The following is a 19,768-nucleotide window of genomic DNA, read 5'->3' on the forward strand; positions in this document are numbered from 1 at the left end:
AGATTTGGAGACAGGAATTGTGTGGTCCAGGAGGGAAGTAGAGTCCTAAGTAACTCTATACACAGGCTGGAGCGAGTATGAGAATGTGATTAGTTGGCAGCATCAGAAAGAGATCGGTTTTTGGCCATGTCACGTTTAACATGATTGCAAGCCATTGTCAGCGACAGAAGTTGAGATGTGGGTGTGACTCGCAGATGTACAGATTGTTCATTGAAACCAAGCAAGTTGGTCAGGGCTTAAAGGTGGAGACTGCAGAACCTCCACAGATTTTGAAAAGGGGAAGGGGGCCCCTGCATAGTGAGAATCACTAGCAAAATACCAAAGGAAACCATGGGTGACCTGGAGTAGGACAATACTGTGGCATCATAGGAGATTAAAATCTCTAAAAAGATGTGAATAGTGGTGTCATAAGCAACCTGGAGGATCCTGATCTAGCCTACATCTTGAATGAAATGTGACTGGCCATTGGGGTCACTGGGGATTTTAGTGGAATTTATTTTAAATTAAGACCTAGTTCCTGTAGCTGTAAAAGTCTGTTTCCGGTCAACAATATTTTAACTCTAACCATTTCGGCTTCCCCGTGATGAGTGCTCAAGGGAAAAGCTTGCAAGAATGGCTCCTCAGGATTAAGAGGTTGAAAAATCCCCTTGGGGAGGTTGTGTTTCGTACTAGACTTAATGAAATGGTTGGAAGTCTTTCTTGTTTTCTTTTCAGCATAAACACCAACCTTATGGAAGACACCTTACTAACCTAACACCCACCCTGCTGAATCATTCCACCACCTTATGATTTCCTTAATATAAGTGGGAGTAGAATTGTTCCCTAAGGGAAGATAGTCAGACTTGTTTCTCATTTATGTATTTTTCAGCTCTGAAGAGATAAAGTAAAAGGCTTTTGTTTAAGAGAGTCTGTGTGACAAGGAGAATTTATAGAATAATATGAGACCTCAACTGGAGAGGTCTGTCATGATCTTTCCTTCTGTTAGTACCAATTTTTGTCTTTTAGAAGCTATAGCCATAAATTTACAGCTATAGCCAAAAGGCCAAGAGCAAAGCACTCAGCCTGTGATACTGAGGGCACTTGATCTTCAAATGCCAGCATTGAAACTGAGGACAACAGTATCAGAAGAAATAAATGAATTTTTTCATTTATTCAATTAATTAATTCATTCATTTAATTAATTTGCAATCTTTCTGAAGCGTTCCTAGAGTCTTATCTAGCCTATTAACTCTTTACTGTTATGTTTACAGTTTTTAACTACTACTGTGTTTCAGATGCCTGTCCGGAACTTGGTTCTTGTGGTTAAGTTTTTGCCCACAAATCCGTGTCAGCCAGAAAAAAAAATCACCCACTAAGCACAGCTTTACCAGCATAACATGCTGTTTAGATGAAGCTATTCCCACAGAAGAGTGCTTTTGTTGACTTTGCTTATGTCATTCAGATAAGTTGTTTTACCATGTCAAGGGAAAAAACTCTTTCACAGAGCATATGGTGCCTGAACTAGACCTGCTGGCACTGGTTCTGTAATATGAAGACAGTCTGAGGCTTGCTTTTAGTTCCTGCCTTTACACAGACCTTCCAGTCTGCCTTTACACAAGTCACTTTACCATGGCTGTGCCTTAATTTTAAGTAAAAAAAAATAGTACTTCCTTATTTCCTTATCCCTGCCACTTTATGTCTAATTGAATTGCTACCAAAGCTGTGTGTTCCAAATATGTTGGCTAGATCTTAATAATAATACTATAATTTCCTTTTCAAGATAGAGTTCAAAAACCACCTGCAACAGTGATTCAGCCAGGCTTGTTTTTGATCAATGCCTACTAGCAAATTGAGACTTGAGGCTGAGTCCTTTAAAAGGTTCTGTTTAAGTCTTTGATGATGAATCTTGATTTCTGTGGCCAGCTGTAGAGGTTATGTTGGTCCTTGGCTTATCATTTTCTTTCAAAGTAATAGCATTCTGGAGGTTATGTGGTTGATAAACACAGGGAGATGCTGTGGGTGGGATTCAGCTCACTTAAGCTGAGGTTTCTACAGAGTAGACATAGAGATCCAAGCTCCTAGCTCTAGTTTTTCAGCTGGTAAAGAAGGTTAGGACCTTTTAGGACACAACTCATCTGACCTATTCTAGGTGCCTGCTTTAGGATGCCAGTTGCCTTTTTCTCTGTAGTGATTATAAAGGGAGACTGGATGTCTTAAGTTCAGATGTCAATGTCTACAATTGGTAAGGAAAGTTCTGTCCTTTGTGGCCATGTTATGAAGGGCGCATGTCAGACTGGATCCGATGAGAGGGAAAGTTAACAGAAAAAGTCCTCTCTTTGGCCAAGCAGATGAGTATACCTGCCTGGATTCTGCAGCTCATAAGGGACTTCTGGAGAAAGAGGCACAGAGAAGGCAGGTAGGGAAGATTTTTCGTCTCAGTGTAGGGTAAGAAGACAAAGTAGAAGCAGTTCAGCATCTCTCCAGCCTTCTTAACAACAAGAAGGAAATGTTGTTATGTCGCCTGGGATAAAGAGGACAACTTCTTGAAACCAAGTTTTATCTGATAGAAGTGGGTAGAACAGGTATTAGTTCATATCTTTCAAATAAGTAGAAAAACAACCTCATATAATAAATATTATTCTTCTCAAGTAAAGTTCTAAGGCAATGAACTGTAACTCTTTTTTATAAGCTTTCATGTGCTTGCCCTAACCTGATGGGGGTGTTGGCCTTCTTGTCAGTGATACCATATGGGCGTAACAGCAATGCTCAGCTTTTAACAGGAAGAATTCTTCATCCTGCGTGCTCCATATCCTGCCAGCTCTGGGATTTGAGGCTAGCAATGAACTCAAGAACCTGGGCAGGTTGAGGCTGAGTAGGTTGAATGTTTAATGAGTTATTTGGTAGGGAGTGGCAGTTGTATTGCCTGTGGGTTTGGTCAGTCTTTTTTGATCAACTTGTGCAGGTGGCTTCAGGGGTGGCACAGACTTCTGCACTGCCATTCTGTCAGAATAATGATTCTGCATTAAAATCCAGAACTAGGAGAATATGAAGGGAGCCAAAACTTCCATAGTTAAAAGTGTTGGTACAGTACTTGAATTTAGCTAAAACTATTTTGGTCATTTAGTATTAAGACTGTCATGTTAACTCTGTCTTCTTGATTCTCAGTTTCTAAGGAAAAATATGTTAGTTAACATAAACAGCTCAATTTAACTGTAGCACATGAATTGTTGTAAGTAATAAGTATCAGACAAACAAGTATGTACAGATAGTACATATTGCATGCAAAATAATGTGTAATCTACCCTAAAATTTAAATATAAAATATTGTCCAAAGTGTTGAATTCTACAGTGCAACATTCCTACCAGTGTATTAAAAAAGCTTTGCAAATTAGTTTACGCTACTGGTGGTGGTTTACACTACACCATAGGAAGGCTTGTATAATAGATGCACGTTTCTGGCAAACAGGTCTGTTTGCAAACTAACTACTATTTCTGGCCTTAGTTTCTATTGCTTCTTAAATTTTGCCAAAATTATATACAAAAAGTCAAGCAATTTTGTATTAAAACGTAGCGTTGACAAGTTTTCCTATTCTACTTTTACTATTTAGGAAGGAGTAGTATCTCCTACTGATCTAGACCTTGTGATGTCTGATGGATTGGGAATGAGATATGCATTTATTGGACCTCTGGAAACCATGCATCTTAATGCAGAAGGTAGGTAGTTGAAAATGAGTTGAATGTGCAGGGAAGGCTTATTTTGCATAAAACTCTGGAAATGTGTAACAAAACAGGTTCGAATTGATGTAAGTATGACTTATTTCTCATTTTGTTGTAAAGAGGAGTAAAGGAGAATATATCTAAAACTTAAATGGTGCAAGGATCATCAGATGGAAGGAAGTAGATACTGACTATCCTGTTGTAAGTGATCAGATTAAAGCTGAGATCTTAAACACTAGCCGCGTACTCCAGACTTCCAAGGTTTGTCCCAGTGCATTGTAAATGTTGCTGTACACATAGTTCAGGACTATCTGAGAGTCAGGAAAATAAAGTATTGGAAAAATTCATTTGATTATCCGGTGTGAACAGAAAGTCATTTTCTCTAGGTAAGGTGCCTTTTGCAGAATTTGTAGCACAGGCTCGGTGTAAATACGGCTGGAACTTTCTTGCATGAAGCTGGCTTAGATCCTGGCTAAAGTGATATTGCTTCTGCCTGCAAAACACTTTGCCTACAAAGTTGAATTAATTCAAGTGAACAAATAGCAGTTTGATGTCTGTCCTGTTGCATAATCAAAACAGATTTTAGAAGTTTTGGGAATTGTATATATTAAACCCAATTAAATAAAAAGTAAATTGCATACAAGCAAATCAAAATTGCAGGTGAGGGTTACAAAGGTTTAAGCAATGAGTGTAACAAAATGTGAAAACTCCTCAAGAAGTGAAGATCAACTAAGTGCATTTTTAGCTCTTTTTATTATGGGCTATCTCTTTATTGTTTTCATTTGTATGGCCCCTGACATGATGAGGCCTTGGTCTTGTAGGCACTGCAGCAATGCATAACAATACAGTAATAAAATAACAATAAGAAACCAAGACCAGTGTACAGTTAGAAGCATTATCTATGTCTACTTTTTGGTTAGTCACCTGGCAGAAACTTAACTTATGTCTCTTAAGACTGACTGGACAGTTTTGACATGAATGTGCAATTCTGGATCCTCTGTCTGGGTTTTTTAGGTTGTCAATTTAATTACATACCAGTAAATTAAATGTTAAAAAGTGTTTACCCTTGTGCATTGCTAGGGAAACAAGATCCATCCTCTAAGTGGAGACATCTTCCTAAAAGTTTCCCCCTTCTGATCTATTGATATGTTACAGTTTTCTGATCTTCTCCAGTGATTTTAAACTTACTCGATATAATGCATATACATTCTTTAGCTACAATAAAACAAATGCATGAAGCGAGCCTTCAGCATAGCAATCCACCTGGAGTCTTGCAGGCCTGGGCTGTCCAATCCTGTCCCCATTACTCCACTAATCTGCCATTCTCTGCAGTAGCTTTCCAGGCACAGATTCTTCCCATGTACATGTGAGGTTAGGTAGCTACACCCTCTTTTACAGTGTCCAAGTGAAATTTGTATGTGTCATGTGTAGCTCTGAAGTACCTTTTTCCTGTAAGGGGTAGTGGCTAATTGCGCTTATATGTACTCTTGAGGCTGTGCTGGGACCTGAACTTCTAGGTAAGGATATAGAGTGGAAACAGAGCTTGGAAGAAGGGATGCCAGTTTGAGGAGGTGATGTAGACTGGTAAAGTGGTGTTGAAGGTTGTTTGGGTTCCTAGTTTGGGTAATTGGAAGTGTGAGGAGAATTGGGAGAACGTTTAGCTTGGTATTCATAATCCTGTACAATTTGTTTCTTAAAAGGTGGCACCCCATTGTATTTCTAAAGTTTTTTTGAGATTCTAAGGCCCATACATCTTCATCTATTTCATCTAGTCTAACTTTCCCATTTAGTTAAAATAACGTAGGTGTCTGGGTTTCTGAATTGGTCTGTGTTTTGTAATTAACAGCTGTTTGACTCTCTAGTTGGTTAGCAAGCCTGTGGTCAAACATTTGGTTCCAGAGAAACTATTTAACTGTTCAATGAAAAGATAATCCCTCCAATCGGAACTGAAAATAAGAAAGAGGGGAAAATGGTCCCTCTGCCCTGACCATTATGTCATGAGGAGCTTGCTGTTTCTTTTCAGAATAATGTGCTGAGCTGCCTCTACTATAGCATAACAACTGAACAAAATGCTTGTTAATACCAAAAGGTTGTAAATCGGTTTCAGAGAAAAAAATCATGCTTGGGAATCCTTTTTTTTCTTTTGAATTGAAAAAAAAATCCATGTTTCAGACTTAATTCTCTAACAATGTTCGTTTGAGATGTATGAAATCATATAAATAATCTGGATTGGTTTTGATGTTTTTTCCGGGAGTGCCCTTCTTTGGCATTTGATGTTCCATCATAATCCAGTTTAGTTTCCTTCCTCCCATCAGGAAATAGTCATTGTTACAAAAACATTTCCAAAATAAATGTTGCATCTCAAACCAGTTTAGGTGACATATGCGACTGGTAGGTTACTTAATCATGGCAGAGATTATCCAGCTTTTGGTTAATGGTAAACTTTTGTCAGGAATGTTAGTATTCCAGATCAGAGGAGGAAAAATCATGAAAAATAATGCAAGAAATGGATAAACCAAAAGAGTAGTCTGGGGTTGGCTTGCAGTACCATTTAATCAGATAATACTTTGCGATTGGGAATGATACAAAACACTAGAAGTCTGTTGTAGCTGTATAGCTATTTTAACATTTTGTCATACTCTCAGTTTAAAATAACCGTGTAATGGCATAATTAGTACACTTGTGAACTGGGCCACTTGCTGACAGGGTGATTTTTTGATTGTTCAGGAGATTTCATCATGAAAAGGATTGCTTCACTCCCAGTCTTGCAGATGCGTTGTCTTTTGAGTCTAGAGCTACTCCTGTTTACGTGCTGGCAGGCTGACTCAGGCTGTTGCTCTCACCAGAGACAGTTTTATATCAAAATTGCTGATGTCAGGACACACGACAGCTTATGGTCATAGTTCCATGCCATGGCCAGCTTCTCTTGGTTTCCGTAGTACTGCTTCCCATAATACAGAACAGTATGATCCTCATTTATTTGCTCAAGATGATCCTCCCTGATGCACTGTGGTAATATTGTCTATTTTCCATCAGTGGAGAGACGCGGAGATGGAGATACGGCACCCCTTCCCTCCTGCTGGTCAGCCTATCCAGCAACTTCACCAATTTCACAGCAACTGCCTTTCTTTTCAGCCTTAAGATACTAATTCCCCTAACTCTTAAACTCACTGCCAATAGAAGGCAGCTATATAGCAAATAGAAGGAAGGGTGGTAGGGATGCGGGAAGTATGTAAGAGAAAAACGCATTTATTTGTGGGCGATCTGGGAAGGTGAAGAAGTCTTTTTTTGCGGGATAGTATAAGGTTTTTGTTTGATTTGAAGAGGCAACGTTATTTCAAATAATGTTGTTTCTTCATGTGCAGGATGCATACCTCTACAGCTTCCCATGAACCTCTTAGTCACTAAAGCCAAGTTTACCCCGTGTTAGTTCTTATTTCTTTCCTCCATACTGATAAATGGCCTTATGAAAAGGTAATACCCAAGCTACTTTAAAGTACCAGTCAATCCATGCATGGGTAGTAGGAGTTGTGAATATACAGCAGTGTGCAGCAGCTTTGAACACCAGAATAAAATACCAGTGTCAAGTCACTAAAAGGAGCACAGGCAGCAAGAGCAACTTGGGAACTGAATGGCAACAGACAGGAAGGAAAATCCTTAAAAACATAGCACATCCAAATTACGTAATATGATAACAGTGAGTGTTTATTTTGTTTTCAGTAAGCTTTATCTTAGAGTTTATCATCTTACAATTTGACCTGGCACCATCACAACAAACGCTGTTAAGTCTTTTACAAGGAACATCAATAGACTTTAGAGTCATTTTACCCACTTATTTATAATGAGACTATCTTAGCAGACACAGTGTCCCTCCTGTATGTGTACCTAGCTATCTGTGAATCTACTGATGTTGCTTCAGCCTCAAGATCATATGTTCTGTTTCTTGGACATCCGATTACTTTTAAGGCCTCGGAAAAAAATCATCTGTAAAACTAGTCCGTTATATACAGGGTTTTATATGTTTGCAGGAAAAGTTCTTCGTATATGTTTCACAATGGGCTGTCTTAGAACAGTTATTTCAGTGGGTTATTTCAGTGAGCTATAGTTGTAATTTAATCTGGGTCTAAACTTGCTAATGCTGGCACAAGAGCTAGATATGGGGAGCTTGAAGGCTCTTCATGGCTGTTCTTCTTTTGCATTCATAAAAAGACTATTCCAGAATCATTGTCTGCCTATCATTCACTGTGGAATTTGTGTAGATGTCCACAGGAGCTGCATGGAGATTGGGGCTTAATATAACGTGGTCCTTACTATAACCCTAAAAATCCAGTTAACTAGGTATGACTCTTCATATCTAAATTTATGTTTCTCTTACTGCAAGTGGGAACGCCTGCTCATCTTAGAAGCACCTGTCATGAATGATAAGAGGAGAATGACTATGCTGTATGAAAAACCACAAAACTTCAAAGTGAAAGAGGGAAAATCATAAGCCATAATGCAGAGCAAGGAGGATTTTTCTTCTCTGGCTAGGCAAAACATAGCCAAACATATTTTTTAATACTCAGTTACTGTACAAATATATAGCTATTAATACATTCTGGTTCAAAGGCAGATATCATTTTCATCATTATGTCCACTCGTTTAATGCTGCCATGTAGGGAGCAAACCAAGCTTTAACCCATTTTAAGAGCTTTTGTACCACAGACAAGCAAGCCAAAAATGTGAGATTCTTTAAGTTAAGGTAATCAAATCTAAAAAAGGAAGATTGCCTCTCTTTCTGTCCAAACCATGTGTTTGGCTTTACGATAATCAAATATCTCTGTTTAATTCAAGAGCACTTGTAAAAGGTAGTACTGAGATGAAATACCACAGTGCTACATAATCATGTTCAATTCACTTCCCAGTGGGCTGAAGAAAGCAGCTCATAGTACTTTTGGAATTGCTGTTTGCCTCTATGCTGCCTGAGAGCTTGTCTGTGTGGGAAAGTTACTGCGCAGTAATCTACGGCATGAATTTTTGAGCAAACTGACTGCTCTGCACCACTTTCCCTCTATAGACTCTTAGGTGTGAAGTGGTTCTCTCCACCTGCTGAAGGGAGCACGTGATTTCGCGCAGGCATTCTTAATGCTTTCTTGCTCAAGTCCTTATAATAGAGTTCTGCCTTCTAAAGCAGTCACCTTGGTGCATCTGTCTCCCTTGCGCTAGAAAAGAATTTGGATGGTCACCAAGCAACTCAGACTGTAGAAATGATCCCAGGTATGAAACTAATCTAGCAAAAAAGTGATCCATATAAACTCAGTTTAATTCCTTGATCCAGGTCATGTCAGTTCTGCATAGGTTTTTGTGCATCAGTATTGAGATAGTAAGACAGAGCCAGCGAGAATAAACTTTTTGCTTCAGTGCTGCCATTAGCTTAGGGTAGTTGAAAGTATTAATGGAGCTATAGTCTAAGTGAATTCATATGGGAATTAATGTGGAGTAGCAAGTGTCCTGTGAATTCACACCCTAAGTGCATGCATCTGTGTTTAGACACACCCTTGATAAAGATGGGTTTACATTTAGAAAGTTTTTCCCATAGCTGTAATGTCTAAAAATATAATTCCCTCAACAGCAAACCAAAGAGGTTGGGATTTTTTCCTCTGAACATATCCTAAGCACGACAAATTCCTCTATGATGTTCCTGAAATATGCCCCTTCTTTTCTGTTCTAGTCCATACTCATCATCAGTCTTACTGAGTGCAACGTCTTTTTAGGTTTTACCTGCTAAAATCAACCCCACCCCAGTCTTTTCCAATTGTTGATGCTATTACATCAGTGGCTTGACCATCGCACCTGCTCTTTTTGAGTCATTACAGTGTCTTCTCATTATGTTGTTCATCAGGATCAAGGTCGTCAAGTTAATTCTCCATATTATGAGGCACCCTCTGTTTTTGGTGCGTTCCCCATCCTTGCCAGTAACATTTGCCTCTCTGTCTTTTTTTTCCTCTTACAAATACCTCAGTGCCTTCCTTGTTTTGCCCGTGTGTGCAGTGTCTTTGTCAGACTGGTTTACCAAGTTCCCTTACTTGCATCCTCCAGCCCTTTTGCTTGCTGTCTCTCACGAAGAGGAAGGAAGGAGACGTAGTCTGCAAGAAGCTAACATATTTGAAGATATTTATATATTGTAATATGTGACCATAACACCATTTATGTTGTCATGTTTTCCCTCCTTTTACCCCACTCCTCCTATCACCTTTCTGTTTATGACCCTCACTTGTGAAGAGGTCTTCTCAAGGCAGTAAGAATTTTATGCGTGTTCCTATGCTACGTGTCTGTCCTGAGTTACCTTTCCTTTCCTTTATCAATGCCCTGTTCATCTTCATGCTGCAACTAGAGGCATTTCACTGATAGCCGTGTTTTCACAGGTCCTTCGGGTAAGGACCTGCAAACTAGAAGCATGGTTATGTGAACAAATTCTTGTGGGACAGGCTGAGAGATGTAGGTTTACAGTTCGTTAGCTATTTTGAAAACTGCCTGGGCTCTTTTCAAGCTAAATGTTAAGTAGCCTGTGTCTCCTTCAGTGGTGGTATAAAAAGCCTTGCATTTCCTAATGGGTAGAATGCACATGGACAGCAAAAGAGCTTTAAATCAATGCCCTCATCTGGCTTGTGATAACTTGTTCTTGTAAGTATACCATACCAGTCAGAAACACTGGGAGGGATTCTGACATTTAAGGAAGTTAGCATATTCCCCTTTTCATCTCAGTAATCCTGTGTTTACTGCTCCCTTAAAATTCTTTGTTACTCATTCCTCTTCCTCCTCTCTTCACCTCAGATGTAAACACATGTAATGGAAGAAAGGTTCAGGGAATTCCTATCAGCCCGGGAGGCATTTCTTTCCTGTGCTCATAGTTCTCAGGTGCTTGCTGCCACCTCTCCCTTCTTTTTCCTCCCCCTGCTACATGGCCAAGAAGATGAGTGTACAAGAAACATGGAGGCTTAAATGAGAGCCAACAGACCACATGGACAAGAGGAAACTTATCATCATCTGGGTGCTGCCAATTGTTTCCCATCTTTCTCTACTTCAGATGCATTTGAATCATTCCTTTTCTCCAGTTGGAGATAGTGGGGCACAGCATGGGTATAGAAGCTGGATGTAAGGAGAGATGCTGAGTGTTTCTAACAGCCCCATTGCCATTTTCTTCCTTTTTCCCTAGCTCGCAGGTACTGCCCAGTCTGTCTCGCACTGTTTACAGATGCTAATTCTTCCAGCTCTCGTTGCTGTCTGGGCAGTACCAGCAAGGATTAAAGTTAATGACTGTCCTGTTTGTCTTCCATCTTCTTGCTCCAGGGCTCCAGTCAAGTGCTCTTGTCATCCACCTTTGCTATAGTCCTGACCTTTGAACCAAGGGACTCCTAGGTCTAAAGGCTTTCAGTCAAATATTTGCCTGTTTTGAGTTTGCAGCTGAAAAGCAAAGAGACTTTTCCAGCAATATTCCCTGTTGCTCAAGTGCCACCTTGAAGCTGGCAGAATGAGGTTAATCTTGAATACTTAAGCTAAGTTAAACGTTACACTACTGTCGTCACTGAGACTTCATGCTGGGAGATCTATCTTGAATTAGCTATTTTGAAATCAATCTTTTTATCCGTAAGCAGGACCATGTGTGTATTCTAAATTATAGATGTGCTTCCTTCACTTGAGACTTGAAAGTTTTTTGAATGCAGTGTCCACCCCTTGTTTGGCCTGCAGCATACAAAGTGGGTTTGCATGTTGCCATTTCAGACACAGTGTTGAGATGAATTATACTGCTGCTCTTTTCCAGACCCATAGCATTTTGGTTTTTGCCTTTTCCTGTTTTGATGACTTTGCATAAGGATTCTTAAAAATTATATATTACGTGCCAGGACTGAATTGCATCACCCAACCTGCATTTGGCACATCTCTGTTGCCTTGGTGAGATACATCTACCGAGAAACTGTTCTGTGACTCATTCAAGCTTTAGGAGAGCTGCCAGTGGGAGCTCAGGTTCCAGGACTAACTGGCTGAATGAGCTATGAAGGCCATCTTAAGCTGAGGAGTTCAGAGCCACCAGGTGAATGGAGCAGCTAAGTCTGAGCATTCAGCCTCCCCCAGTACTTTTGCGAGTCTCTTTTAGAGTGAGGCTCCTGTAAAAAATTTCTGCTACACAGACTTCTCTACCACCTTCTCCTGACTATACCAGGATCAAGACCATGCAGATCCATGGTATTGTTATTAGAAGCTCACCAGGAATTTAAGAGGTTCCCCTTGGCTTTTGGAAAATTACTGAATCCAAACTATACAACACCGGTCTAGGTGTCATAGAGCTGTGTCAGCTGCATCAGCACCAGAATAGTGTGCTAACTGACAGTGCTCTCTGTTTATCATTCCTTCTGTTACTAATTGCTCATGCAGATTTGCTTGAATTATAATGTTGACTTGAATTGCCGCTTATGCTTTTGCAATTGTCCATCTGGCAACAGCTGCTGACAGCAGCTGTGTATTAGCAAAGTGTACCCAAGTCCACATAGTTCTGCACTGTTCAGCATCAGTCATTTCCACCTGACAACTGCTGCATTGTTCTGCTGGGCACCTTCTATAATATGGCATGATGTGGGGACAAGCATTTTGCTTAGACTCCTCACCATTAGATGAAGAAGCTGACATCGGCAAAATAAAATGCAAATGTCATTGTCCTGTGGTTGGTGCTTGAGTCTTATCCAGAACTGCCTTAAGTTCCCAAGATCCCTCCTGTGGATCGGTGTATCCTTTGATCTGAGCTGGCTTTTTTCACTAGAGTCTGTGAGCCCAGCTGTTAAGAGGTACTTGCAAAGCACTTCACGCTAATGACAGGGTATGGCCAGTATACAGTGATAACCAGCGGTCCTTTCTAGAGTTTTCATGGAGGGGCATGGTCTAAGCTCATTCCATCAATGAAGAGGTGGAATCATGTCACAGCCTGTTCAACTTCCCACAATAATCTTTCTTTTCCTGAATCTCACTTCCTGTCAATGATGTTTCGGAGCCCACTAGGCAATTTGAAGGTTTCTGGCTATGTGTCAGTCAAGAATATTGAAAAAAAAACTAAGTTACCATACAGTTAGAGTACTAGTATATCTTTATGTCCACCTGACCTCCCTTTTTTGTATTGGAGAAGGTGAGAACATGCTGGAGCATGTTCTAGAGACAGTTATGCTAAATGAATAACACAGGGAAACAGTCTGAGTGCTGATTGACACACTCTTTGGGCCAAATACACGCTGAAGCTACTTAACAAAGCAGCTGTTTTTCGCAGAGCCTCCTTCCTTCGGACACTGAACTCCAGTTTGGAAGAGGGTTGAACGCTCTCAAACATCTTTTCAAGTTGCTGTTGAAGCAATGGACATATTTTCCCATTCTGTCGCTTCAACTGTTTATCTGAGATGGTCATCATGACTTCAGAGTGCTGATCTCTTATAGGAAATGTAATCCTCCATTGAGTATCTGTCCACTGAAAGTTCTTCCGTCTTTGGTCCAGAAACAGCAATGCTCTCCATGCTCTTACTAACCTCGAAGGCCCTTTAGAATGCCTGTACTTCAGCAATTTCAGGCTATGAGGCATACTGAACAGTATAAGTGTTGTAGTTTTGATTCGTTGCCGCTACTCAGAGGCTTCTGTTCTTTTCTCCGCCTTCAATTTCAGCTATTTAGGGTTAGAGAGGTGTGACTTCTACTGTATTGACATCAAATAGCATTGCATTCCAGGGAACTGTCTGCCAGGAAAGGGACTACTAAATGACTCTTCACCTAGGATGCATTCTTTCATGTGGTAGTCAGGCCACCCCACTTACGTTTCTGGCATTTTGTGACTGGATAAAACCACAGCCAGTTCAGGTTCATGATTCTTAGTCTGTGTGTGATATCTTGACCCTTCATGGAAGAGCTGGGTATTGTCACCACTTGCCTTAGTCTTCTGCAGCTTTCTCTTTATCATTGCTTTGATAACTAGCTAATCAAAGGAGAATGAAGGGTACAAATTATTCCATCTCTAAGATTCTTGATTATGTGGTAGTTAATAGCATGAAAAACTCTAGTAGATATATGTGTCTGGCTGAATGACCGAGTATTCTGTTTGGTGCAGTTATCATTCCAGTTCCTCTCTAGTGCCTCAGTAGTAATTATTTTGAGATTCCTACTGAAGATGATGGAAGGTGGACTTTTTCTTAATTCAGCTAAGGTCTGCTTAGCTGCCATTTTATCCATAGTTCAACAGTTAGCTGGTTCCCAGGTTCTGTGACCTCATGTTTTTTAAAGGCCTGATCAAAACATTCTCCAGTCAGAGACTTTATTCCTTAGTGGGATTTGAGCCTTCAGCTACAGATTCTAATGGGTTCTTTGTTTAAACTTCCAGCTTCCCTGCTCCCTTCCTTGTCTATCCATTGAAGGTCGCTCTCCTGATGGCCATTTGTCTTTGCTAGGAAGATGATGAAAATGTTGACCATTATGCCTGATCTTCCTCTTGCTCTGTTCTTTGAAGCTGTAGTGTCATAGTTCCATTTTAGCTGAAGAATTCATTCTGCTGATTTTCCCCAGACCTCATGCTGAATCTGTATTTCACATATTTGATGTCAGGAGGCTGCTGACTGTCTCTGCACATCCTGACCCTTTCAGAAGTGTCTGAGAGTCTTTGTTTCCACTGCTGAAAAGCACAGCTGCTCCATGCAATGGCTGTCAGAGCAAAGTGGGTTATACTCGGACCTGCTATGAAATTGCTGGAACAGAGCTTCCTAAAGAGACGGAGCCATTCTTCTGGCGCCCACACGATTCTGGTGGCAGCATAGAGGAAAATCTCAATTCCAGATATTTGCTGCACAGCTACTTGGAGTTCATTTCATGCTTTTACCAGAAATTACAGCATCTTTGAGGCTTTGAGCGCTGTTGTAGTATGCTTTTGTCTCACTTTGTCAAGTGAATCCCTTCTCTCCCTAGTAATCCTTAAAGAGGGTCCTATGGTCATAAAAAGTCAAATCCCTGTCACTGACATCAGTTGTACAACCAGGTATTGACCTGCAGGATCCATCTGTTCCTCCCCAAACCTTTACCCTTCACTGGTAAGATTGAGTAGACACCACCTTGGTCTCCATGCCCTTGGACCTTGCCTCAAAAGCCATATCACTCTTGATGTACTCAAGGTCAGTAAATAAGTAATAACAGGAACGCTCCAACTTAATATGATACATACCAAACAGGTGGAGAGGAGAGAGGAGAACACCCTCTCTGTGGACGTTGCAAAGGGAAGCTTTCTGGTCTCAATTAACAAAGCATGAATATACCCATGATTAGAATATAAGTGTATACTACACCCCTTACATAGTATTATTACCTGCTGGTATGTTGCGTTTATGAGTTTTGCAATGCAGATATGTCCTAAATTATTTTTCTACAACCCTTAGTGGAAATGCTGTGGATAAAATCCATTTTTTTACCTGGTGGCGTTTAGTTATCTTAAGCATAAGAGCACACTTCCTGCCCCTATGATCGTGTGTCTTTCAGCATCCCTGCAGAGGGCAGGGATCCTATCAGAAAAATGGCAGATGGTTATGTATTTAAAGGCTGTTAACACACGTACAGGGGAAGGTAAACTTGTGACTGCAAAAGGAATTGCCTACTTTTTGAGTCTTTGTCTTCACAGCTTAAAAGTATTCTTTAGCATCAGTTTGTGTGCATATGAGTGCATGTGAACTATTAATACTGAAAGCATAATTTACTTTGATTTAAGACAGTGCTTAAGTACAGACAGTATTGTTGAAGTAGGAATTTCTGTTCATGTGTAATTTTTCACTTTCATTTTTAGGTATTTCAAATTACTGTGAAAGATACCGTGAAGGTATGAGACTTGTTCTGAACACTTTTGGACCACTTCCAGAATTTTCAGGTGAAACTGAGCAGAAAATCAGTCAGGTAAATAAACAGTGGGTAAATGCAATGGCACCTAGAACAAAGATTGTTAGCCTTTATTTTAACGTTTGCCATTTTGATTCACTGTTAGAGGCATCTGTAGTTTCTATTTCTTGTGTGAATGTGTACTTTGAGTGAAAAGATCAGTATAGAATGTATCTACTAATTTAAATCCCTTTTTAAAGCTCTTTGAAATACCTTGAGGCAACGCAGTCTAGGAGCAGAGTAGCATTATTATCAGCCAGACGAGTGGACTGCTAACAACTATAGGGTATTGACACTAACCCCCCAATCTCCACTATCTCTTATCGTTTTCATCCTATATCCCTATCCTTTACCACAATATGCACAGCTCCAAGTTTCCTTTTGTACACCAAGACTTTTCTCCCCAAGTTTTCTTCTTCCATCTTATTGCATAAGCCCCATAACTTTTTTCTTCTGGGTGGGCTAGAAGGCCAAGTAAATTTATTTGTGGATGATGTGATGTACTGTCTTTAAACAATCTATATTTTGTGCTGATAATGAACTGTGGTAGCTAAGATAGTCGCATCTTTCTGTTTTCAAAGGTCAATTAGAAGTTCTACCTCCATAATGCGTTCTTTTCCTGTATTTGTTTTCCTCCAGTGCTGCCTCTGAGTAGGGCCTAGAGCTCTGACTGTTAGGATATTTATTTCACATGCATAATATTTTTTTTAAGTATCTGGTTCTTATTCTTGTTCTTCTGTCCTTTACAGACTAAACCCCTAGTCTGTAAAGCATGCATGGACATGCTTAACATTTACCGTGCAAGCAGTCCAGGCAGAGCACTTGCATGCTTAAAAGTAAGATGTGTTTTAAGTGCTATGCTGGGTTGAAACTCAGTTTTCTATTCTTGTTTCTAAGCCCACAGTTTGTCTATAGTCACCCACAGTTTGTCTATAGTCACGATATATAGGCTCTTTTGTGCATCTGTAGGAATTAGCTAAAGTATTACCATTTCCTAACTCTCATTTCATAGTTGTCTTTTTTAAGGCTTCTCTAAGGAACATGTGCATATGTCAAATTGTTCCTGATTAGCTGTTACAGATTAATTCTATGTATGGATGCACTCACACATGAATTTGGTTTAGAGCACATGTTTAGCCACATAAAAGGCCAGGTTGCCTCCTTCCCGCTTTATAAAAGGTTATTATCAAAAAGGCTAGACAGTGGCTGTATGAGGCAAACTCGGAAGAGGCTGACGCTTTGATGTTTCTGTAAGCACCTTTATTGCTACATTCAGGCCAACCTTCTTCAAGTGGGAGCACTTTTCTTCTCAGACAGGATAACTAATTTCCAATCAGCCATGTAAAGAACTAGTGGCATATTGCTTATGATAGACTAAATTACGATTTTTGTAAAAAGTTCTTTGGTCTGAAGCAGGAAAACAATCTTGATAAGAAACTTCTTACTCAGAACAGGAGATTTAATCATCTTTAAAATTTTCTATTTCAGGCAATGTCGGAAAAAATTCCAGTGATTCCAAAACACCTGGATTCCAGGAGAGAATGGAGAGATGAATGTCTCGCTCATCTTGCCAAACTGAAAAAACAGATGAAATCTGACTGAGGTGCACCTTGCCTAACAGGAAGGACCAAAGGAAGAACAGGTCTTCATAAAAAGCAGGCATTTTTGGTGATGCAGAAGAGGTGACTGAATGTGCAGGGAATGATATGCACAAATGTAGAGACCAATGAAACATTTGGTCCAAATTTATCATGATGTAATTCATGAATAACTGGAAAAAATTATGAAAAGTTCAGTTAAAACTTTATCAAATTATTATATGTATGCATTAGATATGTGAGCATTTAGTAGCTTTAGCTATATTAATAATGTGCAATGCTGGAACACAATCATATTTTAAATAATGCATTTTTAAGCTTGCTTAGAAATTCAGAGTTTGAACAATATTTGGCTATGCAGGGATCTGAAATAGGCAAACATCAGCTGTTTGTCACTGGAGAAGAAAAGCCCTCACCAGCCAATCGATATGACAGTGAGGTTAATTTGTAAAGCCTTGACTGTAGATAGGAGGAGGTTGCATTGAACAAAGACTAGATTCACTGGCCATTCTCCCAGTGAAGTGAGAACTCAGCAGCAGTAAGGGGCACTTCAGCTTAGCTCCATAACTGTTCCGCAATGTAGGGGAAAGAATTATTTTCCCTTCCCTCGCTATGGCACTTATGTACCTCTGTGATGAGTTAAATGTGAGTGAACAGAACAGAGTAGAGTTCTTCCCTTATCGCCTACCCCAATTCTATAAGATTCATCAGAGACCTACTCCGTTTTTCAGACCATGCACTTGATACCCCATGACTTCACCCCAACTTATGTCAAATGTTTGATGCCATCAGCTGGTATTGCTGCATAAATATGTGTCCCATTCTAAGACTTGTCTATGATAGATAAGATGTTTTGATCTGACAGCTTGGGAGACACCTTCCAGGCTATACAACAACCTTTTGAGTGATCTTGAGAAGCCAGTTTGCCTCTCGGTTGCCTTGTCTATTTTGTACATTATCTGGAGCAAGGACTGTCTCTGTAGGACTCAGCGGTAGTGAATTTAACAACTGTGGTTGCAGGAATCCCCCCACATATCTGCTGCTTTGCTTCCCTGCACAGGGAAACGTGCAGTGGCTTAGGTGCAGCATTTATGCTTTACTGCTGCCCCTTTCTACATGAGTCACAACATTTGTAGAAGGACGGAGTACATATACATGGTGATAGTAATATCTTCCGTTGCTGCAGTGGCATGCTTCAGTCCACAGCAGACAAAGTTTGACGATGAACGTATGTGCCCTATAATATGGTTGGACTTTGATCTTAGCTAGAACCTGTGGGCATTGTTGTAATACAAATAATAAGAGTAACTTGCAACACAGCATAGCATCCACATCACTTGAGTTAAAAATATTTGAATTTGTGATAGCTGGTCATGTAACTTCAGCCACAGCACAGATTCAGAAGTGTTAAACTGATTTTTTAAAGTTTGGCTCAGGGGCATTTTAAATCTTGTTCTTAATGGAGGGTGCAGACACACAAACAAGTTACTGCAAATTAATTAGTTACCACAAATTAATTAGTTGCCATGTTGTAAGCTAAGCACCAGCAAAATTGTGTTGCCTGGCATAGGTGTTGGGGCAAGAACATGTCTCTGTATGTGAAACATGGGATAGGATGCATAGCACAGAGGTCTACAGCTGAGCAGGTTGTCCTACGCTCCTTTAATAATCAGTGGAGAGAAAGAAAAATGCATAAACTCAATTTGTTTTATCCCAGTATAGAGCTAAGATGGTCAGGTGTATCACACCCTGAAAGCACCAGCTTCTTCTATTGCCTCGAATGGGAGCAACAGTGACTGGCTCAAACTGCCTTTAGACATCTGAAGTTGGGGAGGTCAGTCCCCTCTCTTCGTGCCTTATTAAGCAATAGTAAATTAATTCTGAGGCTAATTTCTGCATTTTATATATGTCTTTGTATTTTAGACAAGGCCATAGAAGGTTCTGATTACTTTTAAGATTAGAACTGTTTTGCTGTGCGCATATGACAGTGTCATAGCTAATTATCTTGCATTGCTTCTGTTTATTTTGTGATATTTTAAAACTCAATCACATCTTCAAATATTTGTCTCCATTTTTATTACTTGCTTATGAATAAAAAATGTAATGAGAATGGTATTAACTTCTGTGGTCCTGTGTGATACTGTAGCATTAGCACTATGTATACCTATTTAGGAACAAGTGCCCTGGTAAAATAAGTTGTGGAAGTCAGTGGGAGTAAATGGACAAGAAATAACGTGCGTTCTTGTATGGTTCATACGTTGGTGACCACTTGCTGTGTGAGGGAATAGTTTCCTGTCTTGTGAAAAGCCCAAGAAAGGCAGTGGAGAGGGCCAGTACACTTTTGTGCAGAATGACACTGGCGCCTTTGCACGGTCAGGTGTATAGCAAAACTCACCTTAGAGCGCCAATTCACACAGAGATTCCCAGTTACAAGTGGGATGGGAAGCTTGACAGAAAATATGTTTTAACTGACGTTTGCTTAGTGTTTGAAGCATGCAAAATTAATAGTTGATAAATGCAACTAGAAAAGTAGTTGCAAATACAGCTAGAAAATA

General features: G+C 40.0%; 1 protein-coding gene across 5 annotated transcripts in view; it reads left to right on the top strand.

Annotated features, from left to right (window-relative positions):
• Positions 1-19,332, top strand: part of CRYL1 (crystallin lambda 1) — a 66,210-nt gene extending 46,878 nt beyond the window's left edge. For all 5 annotated transcript variants that reach the window (XM_068930269.1, XM_068930268.1, XM_068930272.1 and 2 more), the window contains 3 exons: positions 3,588-3,693; positions 15,527-15,633; positions 17,104-19,332. In XM_068930269.1, the coding sequence (XP_068786370.1) occupies positions 3,588-3,693; positions 15,527-15,633; positions 17,104-17,217 (327 nt within the window). In that variant the 3' untranslated portion in view covers positions 17,218-19,332. The remainder of the gene's footprint in view (positions 1-3,587; positions 3,694-15,526; positions 15,634-17,103) is intronic.
• The last annotated feature ends 436 nt before the right edge of the window (positions 19,333-19,768 follow it).

Source organism: Struthio camelus, chromosome 1 (assembly GCF_040807025.1).
Source record: "Struthio camelus isolate bStrCam1 chromosome 1, bStrCam1.hap1, whole genome shotgun sequence".
NCBI classification, from domain to species: domain Eukaryota; kingdom Metazoa; phylum Chordata; class Aves; order Struthioniformes; family Struthionidae; genus Struthio; species Struthio camelus.